Here is a 20,709-nt window from a genome sequence, read left to right on the forward strand (position 1 = left end):
ACCTGCACTTGTTGGTGCAGCTGTGAATACGTTTGATCCAAATCTCTAAATGCCTCTCTATGTTGTAGATCTAAGTATTGATAAATAGAAAATAAGATACTAGTCTAACCATGATTTGATCAAACATCTGAAGAAGAATCTTATCTATTAATTTATTTTCTATAAGGAATACTCCAGGAATAAATTTGACTTCTAAGGATTCTCCACCAATCAGATGAAAAGCATTAGATATACATGGATCCTGCATTAGTTTGGAAAGAGCTTTCCTTTATACTCCAACAGCAAAAAAGATTTATGAATAGCCCTGATCCTTACATCTAAATCAACTTATATCGTGTAGAATATGTTTCATATAGATCTATTACCTGCATGACTTAAACTATAAGCTATCTCTTTTTTTTCCGCTTTAAGAAGACTTTCTTGTTTCAATTAAATGGCAATACAACTGAATCAGTTATTATAATAAGATAAAGATGTGCCTGTGAACTCATATCTATGTTGAAGTTTAGCATAAAACAAAATTTGACGTTAGATCCTATTTTCTTCTAATAGGCGCAATTTTGACTGTTCTTATTGATGGGATGTTTCTGTTGGATTGTGTGATTGTAACTTTTTTATGGTTGTAGGATGGCATTTCTGTTTTTTCCTTTTTTGTTAGTGTTAGGATGTCATATCTTGATGAGGTGGTTTTCTATGCTCTAAACGTAATTTATAGTTTTGTTTGAAATGAAGCATTTATGCAGATTTTTTGGTTGATTGTTTGACTGAGCAAAGCTAACATTGCTTTGACCTATTATAGATGAAAGCAGACTTGTTTCGATGCATGACTTGAATGAAACTATTTGAGTTTTGCGTTGCAATGTCCTATTTGTTTATCTCTCAGGAAGGTTTGTGGTGTATCTACCTGGACTGACTTTTTAAGATCTATTGCTCAGTCATGGTTGAATCTAATATTCAATTAGGGCCTGCTTGGATGCCCCAATAAGCTGTCAACCATATATACCATATATGGTCGATATTAGGAAGACGTTTGTAGGGAGTTGGCGCGGGAGAGCGAGATTTTGCCCCAACAGGGGGCTTTGGTTCCTAAAATCACTTTTTAGATGAAATCGATTGTCTTTATGTTTTGTGTTTATCTCATCTACAAACTCCAGATTGCTTTCCGCACTACCACTGCAGCCTCTTTATCCGAAAAGTTTGGTTGGATGGGGTCTTATATGGGATAGCTTGTTTAGGCATCCAAACAAGCCCTTAGTCTTATACTTATCTTCATTTAGGGATTGCATATCCCATTATTATTTAGTTTACTTCCATAGTTGCACTAGTGATTTCTTATAATCCATGTTGGTTTGGACTTGCAATCTCCTCGTCTTCATATGACTTTAATTTATGATTTCAAGTGTCGCCCATGAGTTGATTACCATAATCCAAAATTTGAACTTGATTGAATCTTGAAGTATGTGCTACATAATCTATCACAATATTACTAAAATTTAAGTTCTTCGAAACCATATGATTCAATAATATGTAACTAACTATATGTTACAAAGCAACACATTTAAGAACAATATCTACTTTACAACTTAAACATATTTTCTAATTTATACCTTTAATCGTATAATTTAATGTGAAAACTGTGTTCATTGTGTCGCTTTGCTAGTCACTAGATCCAAAAGGCAACTTCAAGCAACAAAGGCCCCTCCTTCAAAAGGCCCATTAGACTCACTCACCTTTTCCTCAGAAAAACATATGACTTAAACATAAAACAAATCAAATTATCACTATAAATCAATTGTAGGTTAACTGAAATAAAGTGAAACCAAAAGCTTCAATAAAAAGTTAAAAACACAATTGTAGTTAAACAATTAGTAAAAGCTCCAAAGAGAACGTATAAGGTATGCCGTACCGGCCCGTACGAACCGGTTCGGGCTGGGACCGGTACCGGATCAGTGTGGAATCCAGTACTGGAAGCTTTTCATTGAAAAACTGGCCGGTAGGACTGCCGACCGGTATGAAACCGGTACGGAGCCGGTACCGGACCCGCCACCGGTACGCCGACTGGTACCGGTACGACGGACTTTGACGTATACCATTTCAAAATTGGCATTTAAAAGATTTTAATAGATACATGATTTATCAGAGGGGATATACTTGTTGAAAATAACATTTCAAAAATTCATAATTCTAGAGTTTGCAAATAAAGCTTGAATAATTTCAATTCTATCTCTAGGCTAAACCAATACCGATATGCATACCGATCAGCCACTAGTTCGGTATGGTACTAGTTTAGTATGGCATCGGTTCACTGCTGTATCAACACATGGTATGGGCCGGCATGCTGGTTCCGAACTAACGTGCCATTTTTTTTTCATTTTTTGAACATCTAATGAAATGTAATCGTTTTTTTGGTTTTTTGAATGATTTTAACTCTAATTTGATGATTCTTGATGTCTCTTGATGTTTTTATTAGGATGAAAATCCTAATTTGTTGTTTTTATCACCCAGTAGACCTTAAATGATGCTTCTTGATCCTAAATAGACCATAATTATATAATAAAATGCAGGATTATTGCTTCTAACTTTTACATGAGTGGAGTCATGATTCTGACCCAAAAGTGACCAACCATAGGTCTTCGAGTCGGTAGTTAACTAGCGGTAAGCAAATTCACGGTAGTATAAAAGCAAACAATGACGGTCTTTAAAGCATTAGGCCGAAACAAAAATGAAAAAGAAAAAACTCAGTGATCCTGGCTTCTCATGCCAGGAGAATCAATGTACAACATCTAAAATCAATTAGTGAAATACAAAACATATATGCACCGGAAAAAATACAAAACATAGAAGGATACAATTAATTAAATGTATTTAAAGTGCAACATACATACCAACATCTAAAATCTGGTGGAGTATCGATATCTCTTATAGTCCTGTACGTTCAGCCCATAAGATATGTGTTCTGGGTCATAATTGGTCTCGGATTTCTTACTAAAGCTCTGACTTTGGAAAGCATCCTCTATTTGATAATATGGATGGGAAGGGACTCATCCGAATATGCCAGTTGCTAAGATGCTTCAGGTTGCGTAGGATAGTAGCTATTGGAAGATGACGCCTCAAATGCACTATATCCATATCCATATGGGTCATAGACTGGCTGTGGATGCAACTAATAAAATCCAATATAAACTCGAAACCGAATGCGCCTATGGATCCTACAACACGTGCGAGTTGTAGCTGCATTGTATCCTCCCGAACGATCTTGCGAATTTCGTTTTCTGTTTGCAATCGTATTCTCATGAGCCTTACTAGCTCGTGCACCATGATCCATGATTACAGAACTGTTATTGCTGCTTTTCTTAGTTTCTAAGTTTGAGTGAACCGACTCTTTCATTTTCCATCAGGGCCGCACTTGTCTTTTTCTCTTTTTTCAAATTATGCTGAGCACATGGTATGCTGAACCGGCCCGTATCGGTTACAGCGGTGGAAAAGAGTTTCGATTCCTATGGGGCCGGAATCGAGCGGTACAGAGGGCGTACTGGTGCGAATTAGACCGGTTCGCACCGGTACAAGGCCAAATCGGGCTGGTTCCATTTGGTTCGGCCAGGACTCGGTGCCGATCAGCTATTAAATGCCACTGTAGCTGCTACAGTGCAGCTACAATATCATTATAGTGTAACTACAGTGCAACTACATATCATTACAGTGGCATTTAATGCCACTGTAACAGCTACAGTGTAGCTAAATGCAGCTACAGTGTAGATATAGTATCATTATAGTGGCATTCAATGCCACTATAGCTGTGCTATGGCATTTTTGCGCATGCTTGTGCTTGCTGCAGCCGAAAAAAACAGTGTCGTAGTCGAAACCTGGCCGAACCGGTTCGGTACCGATTCGGTATGGCCCGTACCAGTACCGAACCGGTCCGGATCGCCATTGGCGTACCGGTTCGGCGTACCTTGGTTGAGCAGCTGTCTACTTTTTTTTCATGCCTCTCTTTGCTTGGTTATGTTGGAAAGATGGATATCGCCCTTCTGATAGAGTCGACCAAATAGTATGGTGGCTTCGTCTAAGCATCTCTTGGTCATATCTTTAGAAGAATATCTCGAAGATGGAGTCATGTGATGATCGACTCCCCATTGATTCATGTGGTTGTGGTTGATCGGTTGGACGCATGCGTGGAATGTTACATTCTGCCCATCCATCCTAGCCTCATTGGCTATGAAATTGGTCGGTTATGGAAGCGATCCTAGTTTATCGAGCTCTGGCTCCTATGCTGGCCATCCGATCATGGGATCATCCTCATCCTGAACAAAATCATTGTGGATCGGATCTGTGTACTTCAACTCCACTTCCTTCTGAATACACTTTAGTCTCAACCTCATATTATAGTGGATATATACGAGGTTGTTGAGATGCCTCTATGTCAGATGGTTTCTCTGCTTGATGTGGACGAGAGTGAAGGTAGATTAGTTGCGCTCACAACTACTCGAGTAGATCGTCTAAAAAAGAATCCAGATGGCTAGCCTTTAATCATTGAAATCTGCTAGTTTTGAAAAAAAATGAGAAAAGGTCTGGGAAGGCTTGAGAAGCTTTCTTAGTCTCTTTCAATTATAGAAGGGTGGGGAGGACCAAACCGGCATGAGCGATTTTCCGAAATTAAGAGGCGAACCATCTCGGTTTCGCCTTGGTTTGGTTTGGTACACCTTGAACTAAGAAAATTTCGAAATATAAATAATATGTCGAAGTCTTAAGAAAATTTTTAATTTTGGAAAGAACCATGCCCTTTGGAATTTCATAACTGTGCATGAGCTCAAAATTGGTCATGAGATTCAATGTAAACTCTAGTCAAGTAAAAACTGAAATCCAAAGCCATGGAGAAAGTTACTTGCCTTAGAAATCAACAAGATTCTTCTCGAGGTTCTTTCCTTCTCATTCTTTTCCTCTTGTGAAAGCACATCCATTCTTTTTCCCTTCCCCTCCTCATCACCTATTTATAAGTTGGAAGGGCAATTTAGAAGGTTGGGCCCACTGGGGGGTTCTAGGTTTAGGATGGTTCAAGCATGTGGGGTCCAGGAGGTTGGTTGGGTGGGGGACACTCTGCAGGCTGATTGGACAGATAGGCAGCAGACTTATTTACATGTAATATCATTCAAGTAAATTTAATTAAAACATCATGTAAATAAGGAGGGACTCCCTATTTGAATTCAATAAAAAAAATGAACAATTCAATTTTTCAAGAATAAAAGTTGACCCCAACTTTTGGCTCCAAGTCAAAATTGCATGTTTTCAATAAGATGATATTTCTCAAACCTTAAAGTTTCATAAATTCTTTTATACCTAAACATTTCTAATACTCAAGAGTCATGTTAGAGATGTCTTATAAATTGGTCTTTAAAGCATGTCCCCTAGAAAGGGTGCTTGAATGAACTTAGCTCATTCCACAGATTGGTTCACTTTCAAGGTTACACACACATATTGATGTGTATATTTATTTTTAGCTACTGTCACATAGACGGTGCTTACTGGAATCTATTATGCCGAGCGAGTACTGAGGTGAGCTGTTTGATATTTAGCAGTGTCACCTGCACAGATAGACATGGCTGGGTACTACTTTGTACTGAACATAAAGGGCTCTAATGTCTTTTTTTTTTCTTCCATTTTTTTTGGTTTTGGCATGTGCTCTTGCATCTCTGCAGCCATTGCTTACATTGGAAGTCATTGTTCTTAACTTATGCCATTTGACAGCTGGAAATCACATACTTTGTCCAGTATATTGTAACTACGTTTTTTTTCTTTAGACATAATTCTCACGACAGTTTTACTTGAACAGTTGTTGCTGGAGTTTCTTAATGAGGTTGGAGCAGATTTGTGTGATTCAGTTTGTGCTATTTGTGATGATGGTGGGGAACTCTTATGGTATGTTGTTTTATTTTTTGATTATATTTTCATAAGAAAGGATTTTTATGATTTGATTATATTGACAAGATCTATGTGTACAGTTACATGTACATATAAAAATATGTGCCAGCAGCCAACATATGATGTTTAAAAGACATATAACTCTTCTATATCTTCCTGCTATATATTATATGCTTAGTTTTGTCGGCAGGTATAAATTCAACTTTTTTTATTAAGTTTCATCTTATTAATAAGAGAAGATAGAATATTCACCTTTTTTGCACTGATCAGCAAATTAAATAATCCTATGGGAAATTAAACGTACTCACTACGATCTGCAAAGATTTAATATAGCTCATGCCCCGATGAGCAACTTCAGCCTATGATAGAGCTCCTTTCTACATTTTGTTTATAAATTGCCTTCTATTCAGCATTCTTGTTATTGTCTTTTCTTTTTTTGAAAAGCCTTTTTTTATCCATATTTTTTGTAGTGTCTCCAAGTGCTTGATCTGATGCATTCTCTATCCAAGTTGTGTTGTTAAACATATCTAGGGCATGCTTGCATCAAAAATTCACTTTATTTAAGAAATAATGTGCTAAGAAGGCTACATGATTAGTAGTAGTTTGAAAGTACTCAAGTTCCATACATAGCGAGCAAAGATAATATAAAGGGTTCTTTTTGTTATTGTTTTCAACTTGGCAGAGAGCATAAACCTTTGTCTATATTTTAATTTAGGGCAGAAGAGGATTACTTTTGGTTGTCATATCAATGTCTGTATAACTATCTTTAATGAGGTAATGTGTGTATACATATTTTATTTGACACTAATGCTTGTTTTCACTTTCTTCCATATGTTTTGAACTTTCGTAGGTTGAGTGTTTTAGGACTGTTTCCTTGCCAGAAAGTTAGAGAATTTTTGTGAAGATGGTTATTCAAGAGGGGGAAATTTGCAATATTAGAGAAATATCTTTTTTACATGTGAATCTTTCATTTTTCAATGTATGTTGTGGTTCTTTGAACTGTAAGGCCCATCCAAACAGCTTTGTGCAATCCAATGAATTGATGGTTGACCCCGTCTATTTGCATCTCTTTCTAAAAGGTAGTTGTTATCACACTCTTCTAGCTTGGTCTTTCAAGCATTTTTATCTAATAAATGCATCCCTAAAGGTTCACCGTACTGGTACCGAACCCCGTACCGGTGCCGCACTAGCATAGGCGTACCGAGTATCGGTATGGTACACAGTATGCTAGGCGTACCAACACTTGCATACCGATACCGGTACCCATCGGTACTGGTACGGTACGCCCGATACCGACCGGTACAGCATACTTGAAATAATTACTTTGCCCAGTTGGTTTTGGACCCTTCCAGGATTGCCCTTTTGTATTTATTATTGGTGAGTGTTTTATGAACTTAAAAAATCTCCCAAGCTAACATTTGCATGTTTGGTGAGATGGATTATTAGTACTTCTCTCTGGTTCAGATGCATCTCTCTTACACCTTATTTGATGCCTTGGAGTGGCCATCTACCCCTCATTGCTGAAATCATCCAAATCAGTACTGACTTAGATTGGTAATCCTACCCTTTGATACCCAGACTTGACAATATAACCTGATATACCCATATCAACATGGCAAGGGTACAGATATGAGATTGGAATACGAGAGGCGACAAACATCCTTGAACACAGTTCTTGAAGAAACAAGAAGATATGGAGAACTGGAAAGAAGCGGTGGTGGAGCTTGCAAAGAAACTAGAAAGGGAGAAAGGAACAGAGAAACGTGGTTTTAGTCTGCATACCTAGGATGAGTTGGACCATGGGGGGCTGCACAAGGCCAATGAGGTCGATGGTGGGAGACATTGCACAGGTGGTGGACAACATTGGACAACTATGCATGAGTGGTCCGTGGAGTCTGTTTTGGTGAAGAAATATGTTGGAGATGCAGACCAGGGTAGATATGGCATTGAGAGTAAGGGGAGATTTTACGGTTAGGCAGTCTTTTTATTTGGCTGCCACACTTTAGATCATTTGATGGATAGATGGGATTCCATTAAATATCATTTAAATCTTGATGAGAATTTGCAGTCCTTGGATTGCTTGCTGCTTACTATTAAGGGCCTATTGGAAAATAAATTCATTTCAGGTTCCTTGTTTTGTTGACCATTTAATTTTCAGTCACCTTTGCACAAAACAACAGAGGTGATATATATGCATAGAACAAAAACAAGTGTGGCTATATCAAAAATAACTATGTATACAGGAAGGGACAAGTGGGTACTAGCGATATTACAAAATAAAAAGTTATAAAATCATGGTCAAGTTTTAATCATCAAAATACATTATAATCAAACTGTCCATATACCTGCACAGCTGCACCCAATCCTTTTTATCTGGGCCCCTATATCCTCAAAATTGAGGACTAGATTGATTCGACTTTTAAATACAATACTCGGACCCGACAACCAACATCTGGATCCCTCTAGCACAGATCCTGCCAATCTATGTTTTGCTGATAACTTCTTGCTTTCAAGATTCTCTCATCTTCTAAAATGCAAGAATAATTACGTTATCATCGAGGTGGATTAGTAGGCGCCTCACAATATCATGGTTTATAGTTTGGCCTCATAACTTTAATTATAACTTAGGCTTTGCTTTCATTGCTTTCTTCCACTATATTATGATCACAAACCATTAGAACCATGTATAGATATAAGAAGTTGATTATATCATAAACATATGATGCAAAAAAATAGCAATTATTACATCATGTAAGCACAAGATTTAATTTGGCATAAGATTAATTAAAAACCCCATGAATATTATCATCAACAGCCCAAACAAATGATTAACTTCATAGAAATTATTACTAGCACTACCTTAGGTTCTGAATTCAAGGAGAGTTGGGGTGGGTGGGGGAGAACGTATGGTATTTATTTCAGGCTGGTTCAGATTCAGATTCTGTCTAATACTGCTCCAGAAACAATCCGTATTTGAATGTAGTCTGATTTTTTGGACCCAAGTCTAATTTAGATTGCTTAGATTTGACTTGGTAAATTTTCCATTTTCTGGTTGGTTTTAGTTAAAAAAGGTAAGTACAATCTTCTTGTATGAATGTAAAGCTGTGATGACGTGGTTGACTTTAAATTCTCCATGTTTCTCCTTTTCTTTTTGGGAGATGATGATACATGCATATTTAATGCAGTTGTGAAGGGAGGTGCATGAGGTCCTTTCATGCAACTGAAAGTGCCGGAGAAGATTCAGGTTGTAATTCTCTTGGCTACTCTAAGGCTCAAGTTGAGGTATGAACAATGGAGCCTAGCATGGTTGTTTTTTTGTGGTATTTCTAAATGTGTTCTCCTGAGTATTTATTTTTCTTACCGTCGCTGAGTTTTGAGCAGGCAATTCAGATATTTTTGTGTAAGAATTGCCAATATAATCAACACCAGTGTTTTGCCTGCGGGAAATTAGGCTCCTCTGATAAATCAGCGGGTGCTGAGGTAAGGTATCAGTTGGTGGAGATTGTGTCTATCTGTTGTACATACCTTACCTTTCAACATATTCTTAATCTAGTAATTTTTCTTGCTAATTAGGAAGGCAAATTATTAACAATAATACTGAATTTGGCAAACTTGTCATCCTGTTTTATGTGTGCCTGTCTTGTCAATTGTATGAAATTTTTTGAAAAATGGTGTTATGCTGTTGGCTTCCTTTTTCTGGGCTCTCCACCACTTAGGGGACCCTCTATTGCCCTTGGCGACTTTCTTGCATATCAATTTATTGAAAAGATAACAATCTAGAGCAAGGTCTGATGAACCGGCCGGTTCGGACCGGTCCGGCCTGTAACCGGTACGCCGGAGCAGTGAAAACCGGTACGGGCCGATTTTGTGCCGGAGACGAAAAAGATGAAGAGAAGGAGAGAGAACGCAGGGAAGAGAGGGAGGGAGACCTGTGGCCGCCATCGGAGAGCCGCAGAGGGGCGGCGGAGCCCGCGGGGGGGGGGGGGGGTGGGGAACCCGCGGGGGCGTGGCGGAGGCCGTGGCCGCGTCCCCTGTTTCGAAAGGCGGCCACGGCCTTGGCCTCCGCTGCGCTCCCGCGGGTTCCCCAGCCCCCTCGCGGGCTCCGCTCCCCCCCGCCCCAGGCTTCCGCGGCTCTCCGATGGCGGCCATAGGTCTCCTTCGGACCTGGTATGGCGAACCTTAATCTAGAGTGTTCATCTATCTTCCACCTTATTCTGCTGTTTTTTTCTGCTACTGATTTTGCTAATTTAGTTTGAAGATGTGTTGAGTTTGTGTTTTAAAATTCTACTTCTGTCAATGAAAATGCTGATTTTTTTTTTTTCACTTGTTGTTTTGTATTTTAGGTATTTTGTTGTGTTTCGGCAACTTGTGGTCATTTCTACCATCCGAAGTGTGTTGCAGAATTACTATGCCCAGATAATAAATCTAAAGCATCCAAGTATCAAAAAAGGATTGCAGCTGGGAAATCATTTACTTGTCCTGTTCATAAATGTGTTGTTTGTAGACAACGAGAAAACAAAGAGTTTAGAGAGTTGCAGTTTGCAATGTGCAGAAGATGCCCAAAGTCATATCACAGAAAGTGCTTGCCACGGTACTTTTTATTTTTTTACAAGCTCACTTTTATATGTAATGATTAGGCAAATAAATCTGACCTCGATGTATTTCCTGTTAACCTCTGCGCTAAATAAATCAGAGAGATTGCCTTTGAAGATACAAGAGAAGGTACTGTACAAAGGGCTTGGGATGGTCTTCTTCCTAATTGCACCTTGATATACTGCCTGTATGTTTTATCTCGTAACTTTTTGTTGTTAGCTTCATTTTTATTACATGTGATACTACACAACTGATTTGCTTGCAATAACATTCATTTTGTTTTTTAATTTTTGGGCAGGAACCATACGGTGATGGAAGAGTTAACAACTCCAGCGAGAGACCATGTTATATTTCCTGATGTTGCTGGAAACAAAAAGATCATGGTCATGCAGAAAAAGGAACTAGAGATTTTGGCGAAGAAGACAAGCCAGGTTTCTGATGATTTGCCTAGAGACCAGACTTCTGTAAATGCGGAAAACGTGAAAGGAAAACTTTTTGATGCAAAAAAGTGATAACTTAGGTCAATATAAATTGTTTGATTAAAATCAATGGTTGAATAATGTCTTCTGAATTTGGTTGATGTTGCAGATTTTACTAAGATCTTGTTAATATTGATATTATTGAATTTACATATTTAATTAAAATGAGTTTTTACGGTTGGCATAACACCCTTGCTCAATGTTTTGCCCCTTGAGTGATTGTCCATCATAAAAATTAACAAAACAAAGCTATTTCTTTTTTGGATTTTATGTCATCTCAAGACACCTTTCTTGGCATAGCTTGCCTTCTCCATTTGTTATTAAAAATCATCAATAGGCTGTTCAAAGACTTCATTGAAAAAATTCTCACAATCTGCCGATTTTGCATGCTATTTCTTCTCAAACTAGAACAAATATATACCAAATTGGTATGACTTTTTCTAAGACCATGCCACATATTAATTGACTCAGAAGAGCTTGTATATATGCATTTCTTCTCAAATATTTATCATTTTATCATTGACATAATCTTTCTTATTGTGTAGATTGTAAATAAGCTTCAATGCTATGTGCAACATGGTGACATGGTAATCCTTTTTCCTTCTTATTCATATTCATTATTTTCCTACTACATATGAAAAAGATCTTGCTTGGGTGCTCATCTTTTCTAAGTTGCTTCCATGGTTGGTGGAATCGTTCCAAACCGCCCGGTTCGGAATGTACCGAGCTGTACCAGTGGCGCGGACTAGGATGGTCCTGACAGCCAAAACGGGAAACCAGGATGGAGGGGGAGGAGAAGGAAAGAAAGGAAAATAGAGAGCAGGGGAGGGAGAGGAAGGAAGAGAGAGGAAGGGTGGCGGCTAGCCGGTGGAGGGCCGGGGAGCAATGTGAAGGGGCGGATGAGGGGCTCCGTCTTCGGTTTTTCTGTTTCATTGGAAATAAAGGTCTCGGATGAGACCCTTTTTTATTTTCAAAAATTTTAAGTGAAGTCAGCTTCAGGACCCTTGTTTCGAATGAAACAGGAGAACTGGAAGCAGAGCCCCTCTGCCGAATGTCCGCCACCCTCCTTCTCTCCCCCTTCTCTTGCTCTTTCTCTTTTTTTCTCTCTGGTTCTCCTTCCCCCCTACCTCCTCTACTGTGTCAGTATGGGCCCGACATGGGGTGTACAACCCGTGCCGCCAGGCAATCGGTCCGGGCTCCGCTTCTGGCACAACAATTTTTGGTTGCTTCCTTCTTTACTACATTTAATAGATTTTATGTATAGGATAGTCTAAGCATTGATATGTATCGTAGTGACTTAAGTTTGACTACATGATATGCTGAAAGTTGTCATTCATTAACATAAAAAGATACACAATCTTCCAAAAGATTTAGAACTTGCATGCTAAATTATTTATCAATTTTTTAACTTAAAGAAATATTAATCTCAAGACCAGCGTGCTCGTGTTCAGTCCCATAGTAGTTGCGAGTTCGAGAGTGACCTATTCTTTCCATTGAATTTGTAATAGATTGATTTATGAAGTGTTTTATTGAACAAGTTCCAATTAGTTTTCAATTAGTACTCAAATGATGCATCGAACTATTAAGTTTGCTACTTACTGTTTTCAATCAATTTATTCTAATGCTTTTTTTGTCTTTATCCAGATAGTTGACCTCTGCTGTGATGCTAATGCTTTCAGTCAATTGATGAAAGAAAAACTTGATGCATCTGGGAAGATATGCCATTTTCAAAGTTGTGATATTATTCAGCCAAAGGTAACTCCATCGTATGTCAATAATATTTTCTCAATATTCAATTCTCAACCTCGGTACTAATTTCATGATATCTTTTTAGGATTTCTTCTTATAATTAAAGATAACACCTTACCCTCATCCTTACGGTCCGATCCTTGATTCCTAATGCATTATGCTAATAATCTTGTGTCTTAAAATTTTAACAACTGCATTTTGTGTATTTTTGGATAGGGTCTGCCGAACCAGGCCGAACCGCCCGGTTCAGGTAGTACCGAGCTGATCCGGTGCGAAAACGGATTAGTTCGACAATGCTATTCCGTTTTAGCTAGAACCACTATTGGACCATCCGGAACCGGTCCTTTACCGGCCGGAATCGGTCGATTCGGTGCCGACTCGGTGTAAACTGGCTGGTTTGCGTTGAGTCAATTCGATTTCGATTTGAGTTGGGTATGGCATTATCGCCACTGCCACCTGATGCCTAAAGCGTTGGGAAGGCCCAAGAAGGCCTTCCCAATGCAATTTGAAGGCAGCTCCGCTGCTTTTTCTTTCCAAAAAATTCATAAACAACACCGATTCAGGCTATTAAAAGAAAGATTCAAGGTTAAATAAGGTTTGCTTTCTCTCTCCTATCTTCTTTTCTCTTTTTTTTAGGGGGGGCTTAAAAAAGGCTCAAAAATTGCAAAATGAGGGAGAACGTGCCAAAATTTTCGATAAGATGCATCATTTAGGTTAAACCGGGATCAAACAAACATCAAATTAGACTTAAATTTATTGAAAAAGTTCAAAAAGAGTGATTACCAATTAAATTTTTTGAGAACTCCAAAAAAAAAATTGAGTATGCCGGTCCGTGAACCAACAGACCTTACCAGTTCGATATGGCAACGAACCGGTACCGAACCGTACCGGGCACCGACCGGTACAGGTTCCGGTACCGGTTCGGCATACCTTGATTTTGAATATAAATGTAGGTGGTGTTTTATGCAACCTGTGGCGCCAAATAACCATTTTACACTTAAGAGTCTATTTCTGTCTTTTTTTCTTGTTAAACTATTATGTTAATAATATTTTAAAGACCAAGAAGATGCCTAATGAATGGAGGAAGAACACTATAGTATTGATTTATAAGAATAAAGGTGATTCAAAATTGTTCTATCTTGGTATCAAAATCATGAACCATACTATTAAGCACTGATTAAGGTTTGACAAAAAAATATTAGTGAACCAATTTGGTTTTATACCAAGAAGGTCGACCATGGAAGCAATTTTTTTTTTTCCTTGAAGGTTAATGGAGAAATATAGAAAAATATACAAGAACTTCATATATTTATTTTTTTTTAGAAAAAAGCATATGATAGTCTTAGAGAAATCTTATGATAGGTGTTAGAAATAAAAAGAGTTTCCTTTAGATATATTAATATAATTAGAGTTATATACAATGGAGCAAGTTACTAATGTAAGAATTATTGGTGATAATGCTAGGGAGTTTCCAATCGTAATAGGTTTACACCAATGATTTGCTCCGAGTCCTTACTTTTTTGCACTAGTATGAATGAGCTTACTAGGCATATTCAAGAAGATATTCCTTAGTGCATGCTATTTGCAGTTAATAGTCTTAATGGGTGAAATTAATTTTGGAGTTATGGTACTCCTTATAGGTCCGTACCAATGCATACTAGGCATATCGTATTGTATTAGTATCAAACCAGTGTATGGTACAAGGAGCATACCGAGTATCGGTATGCCGAATCAATCTCGTATCGTGTGTACTAACACTGTACCAAGATAGTACCTGTATAGGGTTCGGCAGCAAGATTGTGAATCTTAGTTGGAGTTGCTCGTAAATTGAAATTATGGAGTGCATTAAAATCTAAGGATTTTAGATTAAGCAGGACCAAGATGGAATAAATGGAATGCAATTTTAGTAAAACTAGAAATAAATATGAAAGTGGAGTGAAAATTGTGGATCGCAAAGTTTCTAGGAGTGATTATTTTTAGTTTTAGGATAAATTATCTATAAAGAAGGAGAGATTGAGGAGGATATTATCCAAAGTTTGTTGTTTCAATGTCGGATCTCGTAGTACCATGCAGGTATAGTATCGGTATGCCTACTATGGAGATTGGTTCGGTATACTGAGACTTGATACACCTCTTGTATCGAGTCTTAGTTCGGTACTAATACGATACGATATGCTTAGTATTGGATTACACGCACTAACATGGGGAACTTTGATATAATCCATAGATTAAAGCAGGTTCGATAAAATGGAGAGAAGCGCAACTACGATATTATGTAATCATAGGATTGCTACCAAGTTGAAGTAAACATTTTAAAGGATGCCATACAATGAGCTATGTTTTATGGTACCGAATATTGGGCAGTTAGAGAAGACCATGTGCACAAGATGAGTGTGGCGACAATAAAAATATTGAGGTAGATGTGTGGTAATACAAGAAAAGATAGAATAAGAAATAACGTCAGTCATAAAAAAATAGAGGTGGCACCAATTGAGGACAAATTGAGAGAAGGATGATTTAGATAGTTTGGAGTTTGGACATTTACAACGTAGACCGAGGGATGCACCAGTAGGAAGGAGTAATTTGATACATGGAAAGAATGAGGGATAGAAGTAGACCGAAAATCATATAGGATGTAGTAAGAAGGGATTTGATATCACTACATCTTCAGAATGTGTGCTCCTAAACAAAGCGGACTAAAGGAAAAAATTTCATGAGTCGACCCCAACTAGTTTGGAATTATGGTTTAGTCGAGTTGAGTATTCCTTGTTAAACTAGCTGTTCGATCAATTAAAAATTGCTAATGACCAATCCGTTGCTGTGGCCTTGATTTCTGTTGATGCCAATTGGAAATGCAAATCGGGCAGGCCTTTGTTGTCATCATAGAATCTTTATAGTTGTAAAAAAGGATGCTTCCTATGCTTTGGATGTTGCTCTAGTGGTCATTTCTATTGTCAGATTAAGTTCAGCTAATTCCAATATTTTATATCTTTAATTTTCATCCACTTTTCTTTCTTGAAATATAAGTGTGCTGAATCCCTCCTAAGGATCTTTTTATGGCTTTTGTAAGATCTTAGGGGTCTTGTCCAAGTTTTTCCATTTTTCTTCGAAACTATATGGTTTAATTGGGCACTTAATTCTATTGTTCGAATGCGTCTATCACTCTATTGTCCACTGGATTGCAAGAATTTGGTTTTATTTTTTTATTTATATCAACTAGAGAGTGTATGCTGATTTAACTGAAATTTTCCCTGGCTTTGTTGGGCAGTTGTGATCCTCATGATGAAGTAATTGACAAGATTTCATTGATCAGTTCTTCAGAGGCATACCTAAGCTTGCCAGTTGTCTTGCTACCATCTTGGTTAACCAACAGGCTCAGTTTAGAAATTTCTGTCCAAGACACCCTTGCTAGTTGGGCACTGTGTTTGTTAATTTGGAATGCTTTTGGTTTATGTCTTAAACAACTGCTACGTGTACCCCAAAATGTACCCAAGAAGGGTGTTATTCATGTTTTTTGTCTGTTTCACAAGGGTCGGGGTGTCTTGTGGTGGCAAGTTGTCTATTTTGACCTCAGAGATTAAGCACAAAATCTGGTTTTTAGCCATTAGAGATCCCTTTTAACCTCGTTTCTATCCTGCCCATCATGGCTCTGGAAACGTTTATTCACCAACTAATGAGTCTTCATTTGAAGCCAACCATCCAACAGCTTTTGGATTAGTTGCTGCCAGGCTAGCATAAGTTCCTTCTTTGGAGTCTAAATAAAAATCCCAATATCTCTTATGATGTCCTTGGTTACAGAGGATGGCACCAGCACAGGTACAGATGAAAGATGTGCAAGATGGGATTGATGCTTCTTACAAATCTCAGTTTTCTTCTACATTGCTGTGGAGTCTTGTTGTTTTTTAAATTTGCAATTTGGAACGTTTAATTCACTGCATGCACTTAGTCTGGATGGGCTTGATGGACCTACCTAGAGTGCTCTTAAATTTAGATTAGATTATCTTCCATGGTCGATCACAGTTCTCCTAATATTTTTAGGAGAAGATAAATTGGTAATTGCAGAGCTGAATTAGCTGTATTCCTCTTATAGTTTCATGAACAGATCCTGCCAAAGGTGGCTTGTTTTATTTATTTTCAACCAAAGACAGCCTGCAGTTTTAGGAGATCCATTCCTCAATATCTATTGCTTTACCACTTTCAAGTCAACATCCAAAGATATTCCTTCTATATTGCTCTTATTTGATTGTTGTTGTTAAAAAGTGGAGTTTCTTTTTGTTTGGGATCAATGTGAAGTTGTCTCACAAAGATAAGTTTTGTTGAGCTTTAGATGGTACCATAGATAGGACTGCAACTCGGGTGGGTCGGGCCGGTTGAAGACAAACTGTAATCCAACCTGCCAGCTGTAACCCAGTCAAACCCAGCATTGGTTTGGGATTTATCCGTCCCAAATCCATATCAAGCTATTTGGGTTTGGTCAGGCTGATGTCAGGTTACGTTAACGAGGACAGCTCAGTTCAAATGAGGATCTCAGATAGGGAAAGGTTTGGAACAATTATTTGGTTTTATGTTGGGTTGAAATTTTAGCATAAAGGAAAATATCATGTGCTCCACCCAAATATCTGCTGCATCTGATTTGTCAAGTGTTCTAACATGCCAAACTTGTTCCTTAATGGTACCCAGAGTACAGATTCTACATAATTGCTTTAATGGCAATGAGAAATGAAAAAAATGTTGATTGGGTTTCTGTTGCAAATGAAAATCTCCAAGTGGTTTCAAAGAGTTTGATTTCTCTGTTTTTATTTGAAAACTTGTTGATTCAAATTTTTATATTAGACCCTACTATATTTGTGTATGCTAAGTGAAGTAGTCCGGTATTCTGAAGTTTTTATATATTTTTACATTTTTATTATCATCATTTATGGTAATATAGTGAAATTACTATAGTAATATTTTGATCTGTTTAGAATTGTATATATTAAGATGAATTAGACACCTAGTTGAGTGTGAGAGCCTTCCATAACTGGTGTGTATTGCATTTCCCATCGGCTGGATTTACCAAAATTCTTTGTGAATGGGGTTCTCTAATGGCAATCTTTTGCGGTGTCTGTGTTGTTCTTTTTCAAAAGAATTGAAGAGAATTCTTGCTTGGATTTATACCTGCAATGGTGACAATGCATCCTCCACATAGTACTTGGACAGGACTGGATAAGTCTAGGATTACCTGTTAGGCATACCATGCGGTTAGTTCCACATAGTGAACTAGTTCATCTTATGCTCTGGCCATGAAATGATCTTGTATCTGGTCAGTTTCTGTATATATTAGAACCAATTTCAACCTGCTGCTGTATAAGCTTATGAGTTGACAATGTGTTGTTGGCTTACATCATCTTTTCGAGTATTGCACTGATGCAATAGCAGAATTAGCTTGTTGAGTGCGATAAGTTAAGGGTTGCATCTTATGTTCTTAGATTCTTGAATTCCTACATGATAAAATTTCTATGATTCAACTGTAAAAAACCTCCAAAACTTTGAACTTGCTATATGTCAATGCCAATTTAATTTTTTATGGCATGAATCTGAAATTTGGTTTTTTGCAGAATTTTTGCAATTTTGAAAAGAGAGACTGGTTGCATGCAAAGCCAGGAGAATTGTCCATAGGATCAAAATTGGTATGATTTTAAAAGCATCTCTCTTTGTTTCATTCTTTCTTTTTTTTTTTTGTACATCTACATGTATGCATGCTGGAGGGGTTTTATTTTTTTTTAATTCTCCAATCTAATAATTGCTGAGAACAGATCATGGTTCTCAATCCTCCTTCTGGGGTTAAAGCAACTGATGCCAACAAGTTCATTGACAAAGCTCTGACTTTCAAGCCAAAGCTCCTTATTCTTACTGTTCCGGAAGAGACCGAGAGGTATGACTTTCTGCTCCTTCATGCACCCTGTTTACTATAGGACATCAAGAGAGCAGATAGCTGACTTCACGGCTGTTTTTTTCTTTTATATGTTTTCCCTATGTGACCAGACTAGATAGAAAAAGTGAACCATATGACTTAATCTGGGAGGACAGTGAAATGCTTTCAGACAAGGTAAAATCTTAATGTTTACTCGCAATTCTGATGAGCTATTTGGAAGGGCCTTCATTGTCAGCTAATAAGTAATTTGCTACCGTCTTCCAGTCCTTTTCCTTGTCTGGGTCTGTTGATGTCAATGACCATCAAGCGGAGCAGGGGAATCTCAAACCACCAGTGCTGTATCTGTGGAGCCACCCTACCTGGACAAAGATTTACGAGGACATAGCCATGGAGCACGGTCACACATCTCCAAAGCACAGGCAGCATTGTGCTGAAGAAGAAAGTCAAATGCAAAGGCTGGCAACTGCGCCTCTGGTAGAGGAAGATGCAGAAGAATGTCGGAAGAAAGATGCAACTCCAGATGAGGGTGCACGAATTTGTAAGAAGAGACCCTCTTCAGAAAACCATGAGGGTGTATCTTGTAAAAAAACATTAAAATCAAAGCACAATCCATGCCATGCTGAAGAAGAAAGTCGAGTGTAAAGGCAGGCAAATGTGCTTCCAGTGGAGGAAGGTACAAAAGAATGTCCGAAGAAAGATCTCCAGACGAGGATGCATGATTTGGCAACAAATCATGAGGGCATATCTTGGGAAAAACTAAAATCAAAGAACAAGGCAGAGGAGTCCCAAGTGGAATTTTGAATTGGGGACAATATGCTTCCCAATTTAATGTGCTTTTCTCCTGGGCCGTTGCCATATCCTTATCCAGGTTCATCAAGTGGTTGGCTCCCTGTTGGAGATGCCTTGATAACTCTTTTTTTTTTTTTGGTTTAATGGCAGCAGTGCTATTATGCATATAATTCCTGAGAAGTAATGTATGGTGCACCGGGGTTTTGATGTATTTAGAGTTGATTGGCTGCTTGCCCCAACAAATATATTGTTGCACCTGGAAGCTTTCGGATGTGCTGTTGCTAATGTTTTCTTTTGTCCTATATAATACTTGGAACCATCTTTGTTGATATCTTATCTCTTCATCATGGACTCTTCATTTGATGTGATAGTCAATGTTGCCTGCATTTATTAGCAATTATGGGTTCTTTTCGGTTAGACATAATTGGACGTATGCCTATCTTTTCTTCTCTGTTCCAATTTTGCTGGATTGTTTGAAGAGATGCTAGCGGTTGTGTTTGGACCGAAATAAAACTTTTGGTTGTCTGGCAAGTAGGGTTGAGAACAGATTGGATGCCGGTATATTCCATATTTATTTAGAATACAAATATTAAATAGATACTGAAATTAATATTTATATTTGCTCTAAATGGATGCAAATATGAATTAGATATGAAGCATATCCATATTTATTTTGGATATGGGTTGCGAGTTGGATCCATAAAACTTCGGGTATGTCTGACAAGCAGGGTTGAGAACAGATTGAATGTTGGTATCCCATATTTGTTTAGAATACAAATATTAAATAGATAGCAAAATTAGTATTTATGGATGCAAATATGAATCAGATATAAAGCATATCCATATTTATTTTAGATGAATATGGATGTAAGTTGAATATTATTTACGTCCATATTTTTTTCTACCATAATACAGAGATGAAAACTGAATTTTTAGTGAAATTTAGTAATAAAAACTAACATTAATTGTATCATCCTAAAGGATGGGGATAGAATTTACTACTCCGTTATACAACAAATAGGTAATTTAGGATTTAAGGCGTGGTTATGAAACCTTAAAGAAGACCAACCTGGTACGTGGTATTTTAGGATTGCTGATGTAGCCACCAACTCGATTGCTTTTAGCTTTCATCCTTTGAAATCATTTTGATCCATCCCTGGAATGGAGGCGATAGATGGAAGGCCAATGGGCCACTTGCCCTGGGTGTCATTCCAAATAATGGAACTCTTATTCATGAGAAACCCACTCCTGTAAGTCGAGAACTGCAGG

General features: G+C 37.9%; 1 protein-coding gene across 3 annotated transcripts in view; it reads left to right on the forward strand.

Annotated features, from left to right (window-relative positions):
• LOC103713594 (protein ENHANCED DOWNY MILDEW 2-like) overlaps nucleotides 1-19,803 on the forward strand; it is a 33,083-nt gene extending 13,280 nt beyond the window's left edge. For all 3 annotated transcript variants that reach the window (XM_039119913.1, XM_008800579.3, XM_017844401.3), the window contains 12 exons: nucleotides 5,828-5,913; nucleotides 9,102-9,198; nucleotides 9,298-9,396; nucleotides 10,260-10,507; nucleotides 10,610-10,696; nucleotides 10,808-10,940; nucleotides 11,534-11,575; nucleotides 12,633-12,743; nucleotides 18,335-18,406; nucleotides 18,533-18,651; nucleotides 18,762-18,825; nucleotides 18,916-19,803. In XM_039119913.1, coding sequence (XP_038975841.1) covers nucleotides 5,828-5,913; nucleotides 9,102-9,198; nucleotides 9,298-9,396; nucleotides 10,260-10,507; nucleotides 10,610-10,696; nucleotides 10,808-10,940; nucleotides 11,534-11,575; nucleotides 12,633-12,743; nucleotides 18,335-18,406; nucleotides 18,533-18,651; nucleotides 18,762-18,825; nucleotides 18,916-19,293 — 1,536 coding nt within the window. In that variant the 3' untranslated portion in view covers nucleotides 19,294-19,803. The remainder of the gene's footprint in view (nucleotides 1-5,827; nucleotides 5,914-9,101; nucleotides 9,199-9,297; nucleotides 9,397-10,259; nucleotides 10,508-10,609; nucleotides 10,697-10,807; nucleotides 10,941-11,533; nucleotides 11,576-12,632; nucleotides 12,744-18,334; nucleotides 18,407-18,532; nucleotides 18,652-18,761; nucleotides 18,826-18,915) is intronic.
• The last annotated feature ends 906 nt before the right edge of the window (nucleotides 19,804-20,709 follow it).

The sequence above is a fragment of the Phoenix dactylifera genome, chromosome 2 (genome assembly GCF_009389715.1).
Source record: "Phoenix dactylifera cultivar Barhee BC4 chromosome 2, palm_55x_up_171113_PBpolish2nd_filt_p, whole genome shotgun sequence".
Taxonomy (NCBI): domain Eukaryota; kingdom Viridiplantae; phylum Streptophyta; class Magnoliopsida; order Arecales; family Arecaceae; genus Phoenix; species Phoenix dactylifera.